Source organism: Acanthochromis polyacanthus, chromosome 2 (genome assembly GCF_021347895.1).
Source record: "Acanthochromis polyacanthus isolate Apoly-LR-REF ecotype Palm Island chromosome 2, KAUST_Apoly_ChrSc, whole genome shotgun sequence".
Classification (NCBI taxonomy): Eukaryota; Metazoa; Chordata; class Actinopteri; family Pomacentridae; genus Acanthochromis; species Acanthochromis polyacanthus.
The window spans coordinates 23,523,187-23,544,546 of record NC_067114.1 but is presented as its reverse complement, the minus strand read 5'-3'; the positions used below and the strand labels follow the sequence as shown (position 1 = coordinate 23,544,546).

The 21,360-nt window shown below is 41.0% G+C and overlaps 2 protein-coding genes and 1 long non-coding RNA gene across 5 annotated transcripts in view; 2 read left to right on the top strand and 1 right to left on the bottom strand.

Annotated features, from left to right (window-relative positions):
* Window positions 1-102: 102 nt before the first annotated feature.
* larp6a (La ribonucleoprotein 6, translational regulator a) lies at window positions 103-5,594 on the bottom strand. The gene is made up of 3 exons (XM_022199168.2): window positions 4,819-5,594; window positions 2,953-3,151; window positions 103-2,065 (listed from the first exon to the last, which is right to left on the bottom strand). Exons 1-3 carry the CDS (start codon window positions 5,592-5,594, stop codon window positions 971-973), a joined length of 2,070 nt encoding a protein of 689 aa, XP_022054860.1. The 3' UTR covers window positions 103-970.
* On the top strand, window positions 5,530-13,377 carry LOC127537770 (uncharacterized). Of its 2 annotated transcripts, XR_007947592.1 has the most exons (3): window positions 5,530-6,666; window positions 7,013-7,103; window positions 8,185-13,377. It is a non-coding gene; the product is annotated as an uncharacterized LOC127537770 (long non-coding RNA). The 2 variants fall into 2 exon arrangements; XR_007947591.1 differs by lacking the exon at window positions 5,530-6,666 and having other exon boundaries at window positions 6,676-7,103.
* A 5,048-nt stretch (window positions 13,378-18,425) lies between these two features.
* Window positions 18,426-21,360, top strand: part of LOC110954467 (leucine-rich repeat-containing protein 49) — a 37,002-nt gene continuing 34,067 nt past the window's right edge. The window contains exons 1-7 of one of the 2 annotated variants that reach the window (XM_051940920.1): window positions 18,426-18,467; window positions 18,908-18,967; window positions 19,055-19,124; window positions 19,270-19,443; window positions 19,586-19,679; window positions 20,187-20,390; window positions 21,110-21,176. In XM_051940920.1, coding sequence (XP_051796880.1) covers window positions 18,441-18,467; window positions 18,908-18,967; window positions 19,055-19,124; window positions 19,270-19,443; window positions 19,586-19,679; window positions 20,187-20,390; window positions 21,110-21,176 — 696 coding nt within the window. In that variant the 5' untranslated portion in view covers window positions 18,426-18,440. Of the gene's footprint in view, window positions 18,718-18,907; window positions 18,968-19,054; window positions 19,125-19,269; window positions 19,444-19,585; window positions 19,680-20,186; window positions 20,391-21,109; window positions 21,177-21,360 lie in introns of both variants that reach the window. The other variant, XM_022199052.2, reaches the window with a different exon arrangement.

The following is a 21,360-nucleotide window of genomic DNA, read 5'->3' as shown; positions in this document are numbered from 1 at the left end:
TTGCTACATATTGAAATTAAAATGAAGACTGGATCATGGTTGTTTCAGAACATTACGACCAACTCAAAATGTGTTGCAAGCAAAGAGAAGAAGTCAGGTCAATTGCAATTTTAGTGATTTATTTGTACAATAGGAATTGCAGTGTACAAATACCCCAGCTCAGATGTAAAGGCAAGAACATAAGAGCATCTGTTCTGCCCGACCTGAACATCCCTCAAACCTCATTGTGAGCTTAGACTGATGGAAACCAAGAACAAAAAAATAGCTAAAAAATAAATAAAGCAGCTACCTGCTGAACATTTACAGGGCTACAGGAGACCCGTTACAACTAAATGCCACAGCGCACTGAAAATGCTGAAATTAAAAAAGGCAAAATAAAAACTAAAACAAAAATATAATGTCCAAGATGAACTGTCCAACCCTTATGGCAGTGGAGCGAATATGGCCTCAGTTTAAATCGTATGTAAAAATGGAACTCACGGTAGACAAATACATAAAAGGCATATGGTGATATCTCTATCAAGTCCATGTGCCTATGCCACTTACACACCATCCACAGATAATGTTGCGAGCTTTTACACACAAGACGGAGGACACTGATTTTTTTTGTTTAAAAAAAAGGGGGGGGGGGGGGGGAGTGGAATTACCTTTTCCTGCTCGCTCCAAATACAAGTTTAAATGCAATGGAGGTGACATGGTCCATGTCAGTGGCAGGTGTAAAGTTCCCTCTCAAAGCAATATCAATTTACATTCACTCAAATTTCCATTAGTAAATCACTAATGTTACCATGGTAACTCAAAATGCCGTATAAAAATATAACAGACTGAAAACTGATGCACTCAACAAAAATAGATCTACACAGTCTCAAACGTGGGGCAGGGGCTGAGCAACACGGCCAACAACAGCTCAAATTTCCAATATATCACTTTATTTCTGCGGGACAGGGGATGCATAAGGATGCTCCACATATCAAGTCTGAGTGGCTGCAGTCTTTCCCCTCTCACCAACGACACAGTGAAAGCCCCGAGTTCCATCAGGACCCCTTGGCAGCCTCATTACTCCTGGTGGCAGGCCGTCTGCATTCTGGATCTTTCTACCCAGCATCGGGCTGCCGACTGGACTGCTCTCCTGAGACGCCACCTGCTTCCGCCGCTGAACCCACGGGCTCCCTGAGGGGGTGAGGCTGCTGTCTGAGGAGTAGTCTGCCCACCGGCGCCCAGGCTCAGGGCTCAGTCTGCCCTCGCTGGCTAAAGGAGACTTGTGGGAATGGGGGGATTTGCGCTGAGGACAGGGGCTGGCGCGGGGGCTCGACCAGGGGCTGTTACGTGGGGACATACCAGGACTCAGGTGATTGTTCTGGAAGGCGATGCCTGCAGTGGTGGGGCTGAGCTTGTTGCATGATTGGGACTTCCTGGCCAGCCGGGGTGACGTGGGGGTGCTTTCAGTCTCTGAGGAGCTGCAGGCCGAGTCGTCCCCGTGGTATTGAAGCTCTCGTACTCTGCTGTTGAGGGAGCGGCTTTTGCGCATCCCTCCCTCTTCGCGGGGTCGTTCTTTTGGGACCTTCTTTTTAGGCGGCTTGGTGCCAATGAGGACCACTCTCAGCCCCAGTGAACTGGCCCCTCCATCCTCGCCCCCCACAGCTTCGTTGGCTTTAACAGCAGCCTCCACCTCCTCGAACTCCACAATGGCACACTCCTCATTGCCGAGCTGTGAGTAGCGACCACTCAGCCTCTTCAGGTCTGCCGGCAGGTCCTTCCCCATCTTCAGGACTCTGACAGAGGCAATAGCGCCATATGTTCCAAACGCTTTCAGCAACAGCTTCATCAGCTGCTCCTGCTGAGTGGCTCCTCCCTCACCACTTCCATTCTCCTTGGTGAGAGCAGCCAGCTCTGGCCACCTCTGCAGATCGCTTAACAGCAGCATGCGGCTAGGCAAAGACTCGCTGGCAAAGACTGGCACTGCGGATTTACGCCGCACCTTACGGCCCTCATCATTCAGCTCAAGGATCTTTGAGTGTCTCAGAGCATAAGCTGTTGTTCTCCAGTCACGAGTCAAGTGTTTCACCTGCAAAGAAACAAGGCTTGTGTTACAGGGGTGGTAAATCAAGTGGCTTAAGAGGGTCATCACATAATCAGTAGGTTACAAATTTGATATCTTGGGTTTTTGAGTTATTAAGCCCAAGTTAAACAGGAACACACTGACTTAAGTCAGTCAGCAGGATCAATTAAGAGTGAAATGCCTTCATTTTAGCCAGACCTCTTGATTCATCTCTGAAGTCATCACATCAGATTCAATAGAGCCAAACACTTTGGCTTCATCACTGTATAATCTCCTCATGTTTATAATGTGTCACCTCAGTGTTGCTGAGCTCACACTTGAAGTCATGTTTATATTAAGAATCAGCGTGTGTGGAGGGGTTTAGATGACTTGTAGTGTAAACAGATTAAAAATAAAAAATAAAAAAAATCGCAAGCCAACAAATGTGCATGCAGGAGCCCAAATCAGCACCAGCTGTTGTGAATGGATGTGAGAATATTATTGAACAGCAACAGCTAGTCATGCTGACACTAGAAACCGCCAGCTATTGCAATTCAAATCTCATGAGCCTCTGTGTCATGAGGATTAAAATGGCCAAAATGGTTTAAACCTTCATCAAAGTTCACATTTTAAAACTGCTTTTTCCTCAGCATTGCTTTAAATTCTTTGGACATACTAGTCAGTGTTTAAATGTCATACGAGCATATTTGTGCTGGACAGTCAGCTCAGGAACGTCAATATGCAACATTAAAAACACATAATGAGCCACTAGTGGAGAAGTTAGCATGTGACCTACACACAATATTTTAGACCATAAGGCTTTGCATACGTTACCCGTCTTGGCAGGACAGACATTCAAATGATTTCCTGCTGGGTTTCCAGACTACAGCTAAATGTTCTTCACTCATGGTTACCTTTTTGAATGAGGTGAGCAGCTTGACGCTGACAAACCCAAGTTTATTGCGTCTGACATGTTTAAGCAGGAATGCATCGTGTTCCAGGTTCTCATCAGACAGGTAGTACTCAATCTGAACGACCAACTTCTGGATGAGCTCTGGATCTGGGGGCTGCCAGCTCTCCTCCTCCAGCTCCCCTCCACTGGTGCCGGCTCCACTGTGTGTGGGAAGACAGCATGCATCACAGTCAGCAGAGACATTTCTCTGGTGTATTACTGAAACAGCAGAATGTTTCATATCCTAGACCGCCAACATTACAACTGTTACACATTTCAGTTACACATTTTACTTCCATTAATACAATAAGCCAGAGGCTTACAAGTTGTTGGCAGGAATACAGCCTCATCCTGCCGTTTCCCTATGCGACATGCTGGAGTGGAAAAAAAAAAAAAAAAAAAGATTGACTGGTTGCTTTTCTCCTTTCAGCCGTGGACAAGCTGCATCTCCAGCCACAGTCACCATACCACTGCGCCAGACCTCTACACCACAGTGTCCCACCAGTCCTGAAACTGCCAAGACCTCTCCATCTGAAGGGCACCGAGTCACAGGCTCTCCTTCCCACACAGAATATGGTGCCTCACCCCACCAGCTCCACACGACTGACAAAACCTGGTGGCAACACCGCAGAGCCGAGGATTTGGGGCACGATTTGCCAGGCACCTGGCTGAAGCTGTGAAGCGGCAAACAGTCAGGTAGCTTTGCAGATTCCTTGAGGTTCTGAATGAAATTTTGTGGATGACTCATCTCCTCCGGCCTCCTCCCTCCTATACCCTCAGTCAACAGCTTTCCAGCTGGCTGACCGCACAGCTGGCACAAGCTCACATCTTCCCCAGGACGTCAGATTAAGACAACAAGTAGCATTTAGCAGAGAATGTCGTCATGCTGCTCCAGAAAAGTTGAAAAATGTGAATCAAAGAAAAGAGGATTATCAGACATTGAATTTTCTTCTTAAAATAGACTGGTGTGTGTGTGTTTTCAAGTTAAGCAGAGTGCTCCAAGTCTCTGAATGCAGGCTGCAGGAATATTAAGTGAAAGACCCACACATACTGGCATCTCTGCTAATGCTTTCTAGTGATCTTGAAATACACTGTGGAAAAACGTGCTTGGAAGCAGCCACATGCACAGGTGTGACAGAAGCTCTTTGTCACACAGCCAGTAAGGTGTGACGTACAAGTAAACAAACGCCTGGTATGGACAGAGTGATCTATTTTCCCCTTTGGCCTTTCTATCACTGACTCATTCTTTGCGCACGTAGTCCGAGTAGGGACCTTATAGGCCAGAGGATAAAAATAGGATGCCATGACGCAGGGGAATTAGATTAAAGTGAAGGTGCCATCTTTTATCTCCAGTCTCAGGTGTCTGGTTTTACAGCTCTGATGCTGCCTACAAGTGGTTAAACACTTCCCACCCAAAAACATAATATCTCTTCCAGTAAGTCTGTGAGGATTTACGCTCCCAGCTGAGAGCATCTTTGCTGTCGTCCTCGCACATTGCGATGCTGTTTGCGGTCTTTTGTTGCCACCGTTATGCACCTGTCAGGATTTCTCTACGCTGTCGTTCAGCATTCTTTAACTACAACAAAACCAGGGACCCGTGCCCAAGCTGAGCTGGAGTTGAGCGCCAAACCTATGCGCAGAAAGACACTAGTTTGCTTCCAGTGAACATGAAGAGTCTTACTTCACTGCACAAACTAACCTGACACGATCAAGTGTCTTTCCATGCCAGAAAAAAAAGTTTTTGCTTTCCTCACGATGACATAATTTACTTGAATTTATCACATAGCTACCCACTGAGGCTGTTGTTTCAAGGTTGGAGATTACAAACCTTGACTTGTCGTGTCTTCCGATTTCGTCCTCACTACAGCTGCCTCCGAGGAAGTCAATATTATTAGATGACACCTCCTCGGGTTCCTCGTCCTCGGCCGCCTGAATGGCCACCGTGATCGTCACCGTCCCCATCTCCTGGGAGTGCTGATCCACGGTAATTACCTCATCGATGCCGTGCTCCGCTGACGCATCCGAGGCGCACTTCGCCGGGTTCACATCGGGGATCCCCACGGACCCGCTCATGTTCCTCGAATTAGACAAGGTGGTTCCGCCCGGTCCTTTGCCGTCCTCGGTTATAGCAGCAGCAGCAGCGCCTCCCTGAAAGCTTCTAATCGTGCTAGACTCGAAGGCACAGACAGGATACGGGGTGCGCAAAGCTGCTCGACGCTTCTTCGGGCACCAGTGATGGCGGAGAAGGACCCAGGGGGCTCCGAAGACGCGCTCCACGGCTCGCCAGAGACCCCCGATCCAGATCCGACCCTGTGGAGGGCCCTGAGGAGCAGCGGGGCTTGTAGCAGCCAGGGAGACGCAGCCTGGACGTGGTGAGACGGACGGGCTGGAGCCTCCGTGTGCCTCTACTGCTGCTGCTGCTGCTACTGCTGTTACTTCCTCATATGTAAGAGGCTTTCTGCTTTTGAAACGAGCTCTGGGATTGGGCCGCGGCAGTGTCTCTTCGCAGTCATTCCCAACCCACAAGCAGAAGCTGACACAAAGCCAAGACGGAGGCAGGAGAAAGGAGAGGCAGCGCATGAAGGCGTTCACCAGAGCGTGCATATTTCAGTTTTTTTCTTTCGTCACCCACAGATTTTTACACACAGTGTTGACTATTTCTGTGAAGACACGACCGGCCCGTTCACAAGCCGCTAAGTAGGGGAGCAAATTCACGTGTTCCTGTCTAATTGGGAAATTACCGTGCCAAGGACGACCCCCCAACTAACGCCGCTAATTGGATAATAGGCTTTCAGCGGCTGGCTGCACGCAAGTGACAAGTGGTGCATATGTCTGAGGCAGGATGAAAAATGAATTTATATACATTCGTAGAGGTTAAGTTAGAGATTGCAGACTTTTTGTGCAGTTTCAAACCTCAGATTAGGCCGAGGTTATGTCTGCGTTTTCACTGTTCAGTTTGGTTTCTTGATACAAAACCAGTGACCATAACCTGGATTACAATAATACGTAGGCTCAGTGTAGGATCAGATTGAAAACTATTTGACCAGAGTGACATGATTAACTCAGGTGTGTCATTTAATTGACATCACAGGTGTTTCCAAACTCATAATCAGTCAGTCTGCCTATTTAAAGGGAGACAAGTAGTCACCCTGCTGTTTGGTGAAAAGGTGTGTACCACACTGAACATGGACAACAGAAAGCGAAGGAGAGAATTGTCCCAGGACATCCGAAGAAAAATTATAGCCAAACATCTTAAAGGTAAAGGCTATAAGACCATCTCTAAACAGCTTGAAGTTCCTGTGACAACAGTGGCTCATATTATTCAGAAGTTCAAGACCCACAGGACAGTAGCCAACCTCCCTGGACGTGGCCGCAAGAGGAAAATTGATGACAAATTGAAGAGGCGGATCGTTCGAATTGTATCCAAAGAGTCCAGAGCAACCTCCAAAGAAATTAAAGGTGAACTCCAAGGCCAAGGTACATCAGTGTCAGATCGCACCATTCGTCGTTGTTTGAGCCAAAGTGGACTTCATGGGAGACGACCAAGGAGGACACCACTGCTGAAAAAAAACTCATAAAAAAGCGAGACTGGAATTTGCAAAAATGCATGTTGACAAGCCGCAAAGCTTCTGGGAGAATGTCCTTTGGACAGATGAGACCAAACTGGAGCTTTTTGGTAAGGCACATCAACTCTACACTGTAACAAATTTCTGTAAATTTATGGTGAATTTATAACAGTATCTTACTGTTTTTTATAATAAATGTAAAATACTGTTAAATAGTCATCCACAGCATGTAAATTAACAGTTAAATCAGTCAGTTAACAATAACGGTAGATAACTGTAATTTAACTGTATAAAACAGTATTTTCTGTCAAGCGGTGGAGAGCGGCACCACATTCCTTCTCAGGTCTTGCCACTATCCATCAGCATCTTACTGATAATAGTGGGCTTATGTTTTTGTTTTGATGACACCACTTCATTATTAATCAAACTTTTCACATTGCTCAACTCATTTTTGAGTGACAAGATGTGACGATATTCCTGAACCTGACTTTGGACAGCACAGCTTCTTCATCATTCCAAGCAGTCCATGTGGATTTCAACCAAAGAGGTAAAGTTATTTTTATCTCCAAAAACTGTCAGTGTCCAGTATTTTGTCTGCATGATTATTAAACAGTTGACAATATAAATAATAGCCTATTTCATTAGGTCTGTTTCACCTGGTCAGTCTGCTAAAATTAGCAAAGCAAGCTCTGTAACTTAGCAAGCTTGAACTCAGTTAGCTAACGTTAGCAGTCTGGTGTTGTTTCTGACCTTTGTCAGGTGTATTAGCATCTTATCACTTACTCATTTAATTTCATTTTTAAGTTCTTACAAATATAGACCAGCCTATTAACAGTACAACAGATTTTCAGCCTTTCATGAAATAGTTCTTTAAATAAGGTAACACCAGGGTATCCTTTGACTCAATTGAAGCCAGCTAAAAAATGGACAGTATGAGTGGGACTTCATTTAGGTAGGTCATAGCTGTCTTGTCACTTCATTATATGCTTGCTTCAGCTCCAGTAAAACAGCACACTAAGCACTCTTCTTTGATTATACAGTATTTATGATAAATTTGCCAAAGCTACATCCTAGAGCACCATGATCTCAACAGGCTGGCTGTTCTTGGTTGAGAATAATAGTAGGAATGGGTGCAAACAATTTCATCTGGTTTTTAACATTGGTCATAGGAATGGTCTAGTTTCACTCTGATAAAGTAGTATTGCTTCAGCCTGTTCAACGACTGCTTCAACAACATCAAGCTGAAGATGAGCTTAAAATATTTCAACGCTCTACTTTTTCAAGTGGAAGCAAGCACACAACACACAATGCTCGACTCCATTCCTCTCACTAGCCCTACTTAACTTTCTAACATGCTACCAACCTACTGACTTAGCCCATGTAAGAGGTAATCTCCTTCCCTAAACTATAACAACCAACTAACTACCCTTTCTCCTTTCTGTCTCTTGCTGGTCTCTCTTCTTCACACTTTTTATTTTCTCTCTCCCTTGAACAGTTTATTGCTCTGGCCCTTTTCTCTCCCCTCATACTTATGTTTCTTTCCCTCCCTCCATTAGTCTGTTTCACATTTTTATATTTTACCAGTGACACTGTGTTGCTAAATTTTTGCTTGTCTGTTTGTTTTACAGGCACTAGTCATCAGTGATTGAGGATACCAGCCAAATGCTGCAGTCAAGTACTCTCACTGTTCACTCTGTCTTTCTCCTTCTCTTCTCTTTCTCCACTTTCACTGTTATTGTTCACATCTACATGTACAAAAGACTTGTTTACAAGCTAGATGGTTCTATTTCACTGTTCTTGATGCTATTTTAATGCAGTGTCTGAAGTTATGCTTACTAATAAAGCATGTCATTAAGGATTTTATTATGTACAGTTTCTTCCAAATAGCTAATGGAATACCTTTTCTTTCTGTAATACAAATGTTCTAAATGTTATTAGTATTACAAAGTCTGCTGAGGGTTTGTATTAAAGTACAGCTATGTTATGGAATATATATATTCTCGTGTTTTATACCTGGGGTTCTCAAACTTGCTACTTAAAGGTCTGATCTGATTTTTTTTTTTTTTTTTTTTTTGAAGTTCAGAGTTCAGGAATGATTGGAAATAACATTTAATCAACATTAAATCAGTCCATTTGTGATTATTCTGGGAAACGGCGTTAGTGTGAGCGCTCTGTACTGTCAGTTCTTGATTCTTGAAAACAGCATCAGAGTGAGTGGTCGTTGCATTATTCACTCTGTTACACTCCTCCGTCTCCTCCGCTAGCTTAACATGCTACTTTTCTTCGGTGCGCACAGACAGGCGAATACTGGTAGATGCATGTTGCTGCATGCGTTTGTGATAGGCTTAAGGTAGACGCACAAGAAGGTACACAATTTAAGTAAAATACAAGAAAAGTCATGTCTTGCATGTTAATAGTTGAACTTGTGGATGTTACCTGCTGTCATGATAAACATGAAGTACGGAGGGACATGGGTCCAGATCGGTCCTGATCGACTTGTTGACTTGCCGTTCAGTCCAGAATTTCAAAAGCCCTGTATGATATAAGCTACTTTTTTTTTTTTTAAATTTGTGGGGCTTTATAGAAATTAAATGCAAAATAGCAAATTAAATATCCTTTGTGAATAAACTGGTGTATACTGTAAAATTACCATAACAGTTATCCTAATGTCATGTACTGTAATCCAAAATACGGTAGTATACTGTTAAAATAAATGTACATGCGCTGTAAAATTACCACACCACCCACTGTTATCCTACGGTAATATACTGTAATTCAAAATACAGTACTATACTGGTAAAATAAATTGCAGTAGCATTGTAAAATAACAGTAAAATACTGGCGTCCCTGCTGCCAGTATTTTACTGTTATTTTACAGTGAAATTTGTTAGTGTATGTTCATAGACTCAAAAACCAAGCATACGAAGAAAAGAACACTGTCCCTACGGTGAAACATGGAGGAGGCTCAGTAATGTTTTGGGGCTGCTTTGCTGCATCTGGCACAGGGTGTCTTGAAAGTGTGCAAGGTACGATGAAATCTGAAGACTATCAAGGCATTCTGGAGAGAAATGTGCTGCCTAGTGTCAGAAAGCTTGGTCTCAGTCGCAGGTCATGGGTCTTCCAACAGGACAACGATCCAAAACACACAGCCAAAAACACCCAAGAATGGCTGAGAGAAAAGCGTTGGACTATTCTAAAGTGGCCTTCTATGAGCCCAGATCTGAATCCCATTGAACATATGTGGAAGGAGCTGAAACATGCCATTTGGAGAAGACACCCATCAAACCTGAGACAACTGGAGCTGTTTGCTCATGAGGAGTGGGCCAAAATACCTGTTGACAGCTGCAGAACGCTCATTGACAAATACAGAAATCGTTTAATTGCAGTGATTGCCTCAAAAGGTTGTGCAACAAAATATTAAGTTATGGATACCATGATTTTTGTCCAGCCCTATTTCATTAGTTTGTTTTTTTTAAATAATTATGTTAATCAACAATTCAAAAGTGATGGCTGATTTTGATTATTTAATTTTCAATAAATTTTTATTTATTGTTTTGAGTTTCAAGTGATTTCAGTGAGAATTGTGGGTTTTTCCTTCTTTAACTGAGGGGTACCAACAATTTTGTCCACATGTGTATGTCTTCTGACATGGTTGTTTAAGAAATGAGAAGCTCCTCACTGCATCAGGTAGGGTTAAATAAGTTGTTGCAGCTGAAACATCTTCATAACTTCAGTAATTATCCAATGGAAGGCTCTTGCTGATTTGTTTAGTTAAATCCAGGCGGTGACTTCTTTTTTTTTTTTTTTGGACAGGCAGTGTAGGTAAGTCTTACCTCTTGCCATCCATCTTTGTAACGCACCTGGGCAGTTATTTCAGGCTGACGAGAACAGGTTGCCACTAAATGAATGGGAAGAGAGCTATAACTACAATTTCAGTGGTCACCAAGACATGAAAACTTCATGTATAAAAGCATCAGTTAAATCTGACATTTGAAGAACTGTTTAAAAAGTCTGGTGATTTTGTCCTAAAATAAGATTTTAAAATTGTTTTTCTCGCAGGTCATACTTCTACTACGTATGGAAACTGTTTCTTGACACCACGCTTGAGATGGATGGTTGGATGCTTCCTGGTTTGGCTGTTACAAAGCAACAACAGACCACCGCCGTATTGAGGGGAGGATGACGTGTCAAACAACCATCAACTTTGGCCCTACCGAATTCTCCCACAGATGTCCATTCAGATGTCCATTTAGAAACAGCCAGTCTCTCCCTGATAACATGTCTGATTGAAATGACTGATGCAGTGAGGAGAGATGGGTGATCAGGGGTCCAGAGTGATGCTGGGGGCACCAGGAAGCATTTCGCAACATCACATCTCATGCCTTGTTGTGCCTTGTTAACTTAAATTACAACCAATTTATAAAAACCAACGAAATCAGGATGAAAGGTTGTTGTGAAACTCTGAAAGACTCAAAGACAGCACTGTCACTGTAGCACGGTAGAAACCTGTAAATAATACTACAGGCCACTTCCTCTTATCAGTGATTGTGTCCCAGTTTGTGGTTGATGGCCTCTTTCAGTTCTCTTTCAACCCTCTCGATATTTCTCCACAGCGTCAACAAAAAAATGTGTATCGTAAGGTGGGTCTTTGTTTCGCCTATGCTTATTTCTGAAACTGGGTCACACAAAACAGAATACTAATATGATATAATAAAATTAAACTGCAACACATCAAAATAAGCCCAGGAGATTTTCATTGAGGCAGGATGTATTTCAAGGTTGCTAGATTGCTTTTCACTGATTTGTAATAGGCTGGGAACTAGGTGTATGTGATCTTTTACAGCTCCATTCTGGAATTCTTTTTTCTGATCTTTTTTTTTCATTCACACCTTAACACAGGTTGTTCATTTGCTATGATTGCCATTTTCCCACGTATTACACCAACCATCCAAGGAAAACTTCCTATTTGAATCGGCTCTCTTAAGAGTTCTTCATCTTCATTGTTTTTTTTTTCCTTTTCCTGCTCCTTTTTATTTTACCTCTATATCTTTTGAGCTTCTCAGATTTGTTTTTGTGTTCAGACATTTAAATCCCATTCAGATATGGTAGGAAATCCTGATTTACATAGAAATAATATATACCACTTGCAATTAATAACTGGTTCTGAAACCTCTCAGTTTTTGAGCCTTTGTGACTGAGGTTTTGGCTGAACCTGTCTTATGATTTGGAGGTCTAAAGATCCTCAAATGACTTGTATCTGACATTAACGCTGATAATATGTAACTTTGCAGTAGAATTCCAGGATTTATATGCAGAAGACAATAAAGTCGGCATCTCCATCTCAGCTGTTCTTTGTTTTAGGTGGCAGAATGCTAAATCAAGATGCAAAACATGAGCATGTTGTTGTTGTCATTGCGAGTATGTTACCATATTGATGTTCGTGTTTTCTTCAGATCACGTCAGTGTCTAAGTACAGTGTCACCGCTGCTAGCAGAGGCTATAATGAAAGGGACCCACCTACGATGACTCAGTAGAAGCAGTGAAGCCTTCATCCAGCTCAGTCTGACATACTTGTTCAGAATGTACAATAGAAAGAGTTCCACTGTCAAAACCTCCACTTGCATTGTTGCCATGATTGTTGTTATAGGCTGGATGGACGCTAATGGCAGGCTGACAAAGGGGAAAGTGACATGAGGCCCGTTGCACAAAATTTCTACAACAATTTAATAATATACACTACTGTTCAAAAGTTCAGGGTCACCCAGACAATGTCACGTTTTCCATTAAAACTCACACTGTTATTCATGTGCTAATATAATTGCACAAGGGTTTTCTAATCATCGATTAGCCTTTCAACACGATTAGCTAACACGTGCCATTAGGACACAGGATTGATGGTTGCTGGAAATGTTCCTCTACTCCTATGTATGTAGATATTCTGTTAAAAATCAACCATTTCCAGCTAGAATAGTCATTTACCATATTAACGATGTTTAGTCTGTATTTCTGATTAATTTAACGTTCTCTTCATTGGAAAAAAGCACTTTTCTGTTAAAAATAAGAGCATTTTTAAGTGACCCCAACGTTTCAACAGTAGTGTATTTTTTTAATTACATTCTGTCAGTTCCTGAAAACAATAAATGCAGCTTTTCAGTGCTGTTAGTACAGTGGGACATGGCAGATGAAAGGGGCTTGGACAACTGAGCCGTTTCCCTCCTTCTGTTTCTTCTTCGAGAAACACTGCAAAGGTGGGAGATGGTTGTAACCTTGTGAGAAATTGTTTGCTTTCAGTCAGCACAGCAAACAGTGCTGTATAGGTGTGTGGCTTTTGTAGTTAAGTAGTAGACGTTATTTTCCTTGCAAAAAAAATGTCAGAATCTTTTAGACATTGACCTTGTTATTAAATAATTCATGTTACTGAGAACAGGCTGCACAGTGGTTCTGTGGTTTGCACTGTTGCCTTGCAGCCCAGCATCTCGGCCAAGGCCTGGGATCTTTCTGCAAAGAGTTTGCTTGTCCTCCCTGTGCATGTGTGTGTTTTCTCGTCGGTGTGAACATGTCTGTGCTTGTTTGTCTCTATATGTAGCCCTGTGATAGTTGGTGACCTGTCCAGGGTGTCCCCTGCCTTCACCTTAAGTCAGCTGGGATAGACTCCAGCCCCCCTGTGACCCAATGAGGATTAAGCGGTGTATAAATAATGAGTGGATGGACGTTACTGTGAACTACACAGTCTGTTTGTATGTTGAAAAATAATGGAAACGAGTGCTGCAACCATCCACAGGGTCTTACATAATGAAATAATTAAAGCATGAACTCATTAACTCCAAGAGGGTGAGTAATTTACTTTGGCTCTGACTGTGACATGACATAAATCTTTTCAACTCCGATAAGTAAAAAAAAAAAAGACTCACTGACAGGAAAATGCACTCTCTTTCTCTATGTGTGCTTTCATCACTTCAGAGCACATTACATTCACTTGCATTAGTTTGCTGGAGACTTACGTTAACCTGAACCATAAAGTCCTCATCCTAACATTTCCTGTTTCCCATGTCACTTATGAGCTTTTTGTCTCCACAAAGGACGCAGATCGCCACAATCCAGCTGTATGAACAGATTTATGTTCCTACAGCATGAGTAATAGAAGCACACATGCTGCTAGCAACCAGCAACAGAATTATGTTACAGTCATTTTGCTTCTTCCTATTTTAACTCATGGATGTGTTTATAAATAATGTCCCTGTTTCTACATCTCCATTTTATCTCTCACTCAAGTCAGGGGCCATGCTGTGCTGCTGCCAACAAATCAGCACTGCTGCTACAGTAATCATATATACCTTTTTATAGTGAAAAAACCCAGGGAGCATGCTTTTTCCAACAACCATCAATATATATATATCACAATTGTTGTACTTTATATCAGACTCGGACTTGATGGGATTTTTTTCTGGCTCACATTTCCAGTTTCTCTAAATGATATTCATCTCATTTCAACTCAGGGATGCATCCATCTCTCTGATCTCGAGATCCTTGATACTGCACGGTCTAAATGTGTTAGATGTAATTCAAACTCTATACTAAAGTGACAAACTTACAATGATTGACAAGGCAGAGCCTGACAACATCATAACAGACGAATTAATGGAAAAATGAAAACGGTAAATTAAGAAATCCTTACCATGAGACTTAAATAAAACACTAGCTCTGTGTCTGCGTTCCGTCAGAGAACCATCTGAACTATATGAAGCAAAGCCACAAAGATCTGTCTATACAGCTGAAATTTACATTGTACTTTGTCAATATGGGCTGTCACTCAAACTGTTGATGACCACCTCCCATCATATGTGTCAGCCTGTGCTTCATGAATAGACTATGACAGGCAGTGTGTAGGATGTCCCTTTGCTGAATCTGGACTTGTCTTCTCTCAGCAACCGCTTATTAGTGCCAGAGTAAAAAGGCTGAAAATACACCACAGAAACCATTTCAGCACATTTAGTGTTCTGTCTTTCTACTAACTGACTGCTACCTGGGTTACACTGTCCTGAGAGCAAAGAGAGAGCATTAAATCTGCATAAGAAATGTATCTATTCATGACATGAAGAAAGAATTAACAGCTGCTTAACAAACCCTATATCAACATTCCTGTCATGCTACAATAATGCATTCTCACAACAGGCATTTTGACTTTACAAACAGTTATTACACATATATGCGTGGTGTTGTGGGATTTTAAGACTGAACAAATGACAAAACCGGCAAATATCATGTTAAAATTAGATTCATGTACAAATTGAACAACTCTGTTGGACCACAACCCATGAAAAATGTAAAAAAGTGCATCAGCTGGGATAAAGAGTTTGTCCGAGACAAAAAGACATGTGCATGTGAGTTCATGTGAAGTTTAAGTCCTTGCTAGCCTGGGCAACAGGTTTTGGCTGAAAAGACAGGTGCACAATGAGATACACTGTTGATGCTAATTGGTAACTGAAAACTTTCCACAATTGGATCAGACACCCCCAGACATGAAAACAACAATCCACAATGGTAGAAGTCACAATCTGATATGGGTTGTTAACCTTGCCAGCAAGTTGATTTCTCGCGATATTTGTGAGTTCACAAATCTCTCAAGAAACCATCTTGCTCCGCTCCCGCCTTCACTTTTCATACAGCACCAAGTTGGTTCGGGCCAATCACGCAGCAGTATTCTTGTGTGGGGCGGGATATCCGGGTGTGACGACAATACCAAGCGCCAGTAGATCAAAACAAACATGGCAACGGAGGACAACGATCGTGTAGATGCTGCTATTAAGTCAGTTTTAGCTGAATCTCCTATCGCTTCTTTGAAGGAAGAACAACGAGAGGCGCTTTGGGCATTTCTGGATGGTAAAGATGTTTGTGCTTTTTTACCTACGGGTTTTGGTAAGAGTTTAATCTACCAATTGGCTCCGCTCGTTGTGAAGATCCCGTGATTGGCTAAAAACAAACCTGTCAGAGGTGGGACATACTGTTGCATTGTCCAATCCGTGCCTCTTTCCTCCGAACGGATTTACATGGAGCGGTCCCAGATTGATATTGTGGAGTACTATCAAGTACTACACAATTATTAATCTGGCTATTGCCAGGTTAATGGGTTGTGGCTTCCCAGGAGAAGGAGGAAATTCAAGGAGGAGTTTTGCGAAGTATATAAGAAGCTGTAAAGAGTTGTTTACTTTTGTTTGCTACAACAGATTCTGCATTGAATAAACGTTATTCACATCAGACTTGGAACGTTGTGTGAAGTCTGGGGTTTTTTTTTTTGTGAAGACATCAATGGTTGATTCAAAATTGATTTTTGACTGCTTGTAAGACAAAGCTGCCTGACCAACTCTGGCCCAAAGGTTGGCAGTAGAACCACCACAGTAGTGCACAGACTATGATGGTCTTGCTGCATATAGGCCACTGTAGTGGAAGTGTTGCCCTGTGATGGACTGGTGACCTGCCTGTCACCAATAGTAGCTGGGATAGGCTCTGCACAACCTTTAACATGATGAAAAGGGCACAGTTAATGCGTGGAAGTATTAGTAGTAGTAGTAGTAGCAATGCTGAATAGCTATGTTTGAGAATTCACAGGTTGAATTAACCCACATTTGTATGAACCAGGATACTCCATATTTATTTTGAGAGACAGGGTACCGAAAGCTAAAAGCAGCAATGAATCAGCATTCTGAATAATTCCAGAAATGCAAATGACTCACTTTTGTGGCATTCTGACAAGTGGATCAGAGCCATCAGTGTTACACAACTTTATTGTTAGCTGATTTGCATTTTGCAGTTTTAAGGTCAACTTCCTCAAAAAGTAAATTCACTGTTACTACAACAATTAACATGTCGCTTATACCCAACCGTGCTCATACATAAAGCTCATACAAACAACAGTATTCACAAATGTACACAAGCATAACTTTTACATTACAAAAAAGTTGTGTTATTTATTGTCCTTTTGCCTTTTCTTATAATGACAAATTGTCCACTATGACAGTGTTCTTGTGGTCAGTATAGAAAAGCTTTTCCCATCAGATTGCTTCAAAATAGGTTTGCACAGTGTTCACAGACGCAGGTACAAGTAATTAATGGTTGTGAACTGTTTGACTTTAATTGTGTTTAGAGTTATATTGGGAAAATGCAAACAGTACTCTACTATTATGTCTAATTGCATCCCTAAAATACAGTGTTTTGCCCATGTTTGTGTTGTTCCTTGCTTGATGATCATAGGGCGTTGATAAAATGAAGACCAGAATAAGGATTTTCTGAGAAAAATGTTTGACTAATATTGCATAAATATCCCTCATATATTACAGGCCAACCCAATAACCTTCTAAATGTTGGTTTCCTACAAACATCTGATAGGACCTACATCTGAAAGGTCGATGTGACTGACCATTACATGCATTTATGTTTATTTAGACTGCTGATATGCCAGAGCAGTGTTATTTCTGTAAGATTTCCTCTGAAGTAGGTGTATTCTTGCAGGGCAGGAATAATTGGCTAAAATTCACCCTTAACCCAGTTATCTGAGAATGACCTTCTGTGACGTTAAAAGCTAGCTAGACTTGGCACTTGTAAACATGAACAGTCTAACATGACAGTGACCTGTGGGCCCATACTCACCCTAGTTCTGTTCACTCTCTGTACACTATGTAGATACTTTGCCAGATGCTGCCCATGTATCGAGACTAAATATGGCAGAGAGCCAGTGCAACTATTCTAAGATACTATCTTTAGAGTGTTTAATTTCTTTAATGGTAATATATCTGAAGACAAGTTTATTTGTGGATAAACCTGATGGAAACACAGTATAAAGTAAAATAATAACAATCATCTACAAGGCAATGCCAAAATATTAGCTACTAAGAGCTGATAACTGATCAAGGGGAGCCACTACATTTGAGAAAGGAAAAAAAAATCTGACTACAAGATAACAACTTGACATTTCCCCAATTGATTGTTATTATTTTTTAATAGAGCAATTTTTTGTGTATATGTAATACGTTTCCTGAAATGTGATGTTTAAATACAAAAATTAGGTATCATATAGATAAACATGTCCAAATTAGCAAGAACAGAAATCTAAATATTGGACGAAGCTATTTTCAAATTTTAGTTCAATTTTGATGATTAGAGTCAAATGAACTTTTAGCTTTTTTTTTTTTTTTTTAAAGAGAATTTCATAAAATATATAAAAGCATGATTTGGGGAATAAAATGTTATTTTAATCAGGAGATGATGGTACACTAAGAAACAAATCCCTCTTTAAAAACCTTCAAATGGAATTAAAACTGGAAAATTAGGTGTGCTACAGAGTTAAAGATTTCTTGTGCAGAGTATGACAAAGTACTCATTTTGGGGAAAAAAGCCTGTAAAGATATTTATGGTAAAATTATATCCTTAAAAATAAAAGGAAGTGAAAATAAATATATATTAGAAATCGCTATTTACGAGTTTTTTCCCCACTATCCATTAAACTTTAAATTGATTAATGACATTAGGCAATCATTTTTTTTATTTCAGCTTTTCAGAAAAGTTACACTGAAACGTGCAAATGAGGTATTATTCTATTAAATATGTGCTAATTTGTACATGTCCAATTGACCATGTGCATTTTGGATGTATTTTTCCATTAGTGTGAAAGAAGACGGATGATGGAAGCAAATATCCCAAAATCTCTAAATTATCCAGGCATGAAAAACAATATTTTTGTCTATAAAATAAATAAAAAATAAACAAAGCCCAACTTTACCTTAAGAAGTACTTGCAGTACTCGTTTCCCTTCGGAAGGCTTTTTAGTAGCACAGGAAGTGAGTGTAACCAAGCAACGACGTCGTTGCCATGGCAACACTTCTGGTCCCCGATGAAGTTTGTAGCTGCCAACGAAAAGGTGAGCATCGAGTTTGGAGCAACAGTCTAAGCCTTAGCAATTCTACAGCATGTTCGTGCACGTTTTTAGCATAAAGAATCATGACTTTGGTTAATATCGTAAAATGGAGCTTTTTTCAGCCTCCTACATCCGATTCACCTGTTCATTTGTAGCAAACATTAGCTAAATGGAGCTGGCTGAGGGCAAAGCCATGCGCTCTCAAAAACACAGCACGAGTGTCAGCGAGAGATGTGTGTTCCTCACCCCCATGGTAAATATCACTTTTAAATGTATTTATTTTCATTTTTTTACCATTATAGAATAGTGCTGCATATAAGCTCAAAAAGTTTAGCTCCAAGCTCAGTAAACAGAGAAGCTTAGCTACAGGTTCATGTGTGAGTATATTTTCCTGTGTCTTATTTCATGCTACCCAGCTGACTGTTAGTAAACTATTTCTGTAGATCAACAGCTGTAAATTGCACCTTGCAACTGCTAAATCAGCAGGGAGGGCACAGGCAATGGTGAGTCACGACAAGAACACACAGCTCTCCACTTAGTTTTCTGTTTCCAAGGCTTTTTCACAGTTTATTATGTTTACTGTTTTATAGACTGCCTCGCAAGATCTTGCCACAGAAACACCCTTGAATGCTACCCAAGCAATTTGTCATTCTAACCCAGGTAGGCTTGACCCACTTCACTCATTCGCTCACAAACCCAGAGGATTTTGTGTGATTCAGCATCATATTGTACATTCATGAATGGCTGTGCTCAGTAAATAGTCCCAAGGTCTGTTTGTACAACTTGTTTTACTATCCATCTGCAGACAACAGGCTACACGCTTCCAGCCAGAAAAGACTACTCCAGACTCCGCCAGTGCCATGGTCTGCCTCCGATAACACACATACAGCACAAGAAACAAGAGACAAACCAAGGAGACCAACCCACAGTGCAGGAGCCACTTACTATCATAAAGCCTTGAAGATTCCCAAGCCAGGAGGTAAATATGGTGATATGATTATTGTGGAACTAAGCAACTGAGTTTATTGCTGATTTTTACATGTATTATTTGTAGTTTTCAGATGTATGGTATTCACTGTGTGCATTCATAATGTGAATAAAATTTGTAATGTCCATGTCAGGTGGTTCTGCGGGATATAGTCGCAATCCAGCACCTGGTTTTCCATTCAATCAGTTGCCTTTTGCATCTAATTTTCAACGAATCGACTTGGACAGGTACAATTTTTCTCCTCCTGTTTGTTTTCTAACAGATTTGGAATGTATCAGTTCTAGCACAGAGTATTCTAGTTTTGCTGAAAGTCACCATAAACTGGGAATAAGATTGACATTTCATAGGTGTCAGAAATTCTATGTACCTTTACTTGCAAAGTCTTTAATATTCTTGTGCCTTTCCTACAGTGCTGACTGTTATTAACTGACCTTCACAGTGTTTGCAGTAGGAATTATGAGACTGCCAAATAAAGTGGCTACTGCTTCAAGCTGCCACCAGGGAGCAGCAAAGTCTCTTTAAATGCAACTCTCATGTCTCCAATGAAAACTTAAACACACAATGAATTAATTTGCCGTTGACAAACTGAGCACAAATTATTCAGTTAATATGTGTAGTTGGCCACTCAGTCATTCATATCATTAAACAGACATGAGTGAGAATGACACATGAAAATTAGAGCTTTCTAATCCATATGAAGCTTCTTGCACAATGTTTATTTCTCAATTATCCAGGCGCTGTCTGGAGGACTGTCCCCAGCTAGGAATTATAGAAGAACTGCAGCTTCTAAACCTCCAGCACAATCAAATCACAAGAATCCGGCATATGTCGAACCTGCAGCAGCTTATTTTCCTGAACTTGCATGATAATCACATCTCTGACATGACTGGCATTGAAGTTCTCAGGTCTCTCAGGATACTCCTGCTGGGGAAGAACAGGTCAGTTGTCATGACAGGAGACACAATCAAAATAACACTTCATGTTGGTTCATCCAGAACTTTTAGTGGAGATCTGTAGTTTCATGTAAAATGCAGCATATCTTAATATTTACAAGTAGTAAAATAGTAATGAAGCATAAATGTTGCTTGTTAAAGACATTCTGTTGTTTGCTTTTAGTGTTTTATGTGTTTTATTTATGAGTTGTTGATACATAGTAAGCATTTTAAGAGATGAGTGTGTTCTAAGATCAGTTATATTTGACAACCATTCATCTCAGTCATTTTTCCAGATAGAAAATGTTCGTCACAACTTTTCTTTACATCAGGACCTTATAAATGAACTGACATTTGTCCCTATAAAACATGGCATTTGTCTATTTAGACTTATATCTTCGGTCATTTATAGTTACTGTAGAGAAAACAATGCCATTGATTTATCCACTACGACTAAAGCTTTTTGACCTTCAGAATAATTTGATCTAAATCCATATGGACAGTCCTGAACAATATACCACTGTATGCTACTTTATCTTCTATTTCTGTGTTTACTGCATAGTTGTCTGTCTTCTGTTTGGGTCCTGTTCAATAGAACTTTTTTTCTATGACTTTCCTATAACAAGAATTGTGTGTTAATTATTGTTCCAATACTTCAGGATAAACTGCACTTCCTGCACATCTCATGTTTCTATTTTATGTCATCTCTTGCTAATATTTCCCAGAATCCACAAAATTTGTTGCTTGGAAAACCTGTCCAAACTCACTATCCTGGATTTACATGACAATCAGGTACTGTTCCTTGCCTCCAGCATGTGTATGTGTAGCTGCAAATGTAGATTATGATTTTAGGCTGTATAATTCAGCAGGAGTTGATTGTCTCTTCCCCTTTTTCACGCTATAGATGACTAGTGGTTTACGATGTGAGATGCAGCTTTACAAATGCTCAGAGCCAATCAGACATGACAGCAGGAGA

Bases quoted from the DNA above. Each gene is read 5' to 3' on its own strand.
- larp6a (XM_022199168.2), bottom strand. From the start codon at position 5,594: ATGCACGCTCTGGTGAACGCCTTCATGCGCTGCCTCTCCTTTCTCCTG. The intron at 3,152-4,818 runs GTTTGTAATCTC...TCCCACACACAG, and splicing joins GGAAGACACGACAAGTCAAG to TGGAGCCGGCACCAGTGGAG. The intron at 2,066-2,952 runs GTAACCATGAGT...GTTTCTTTGCAG, and splicing joins TGCTCACCTCATTCAAAAAG to GTGAAACACTTGACTCGTGA.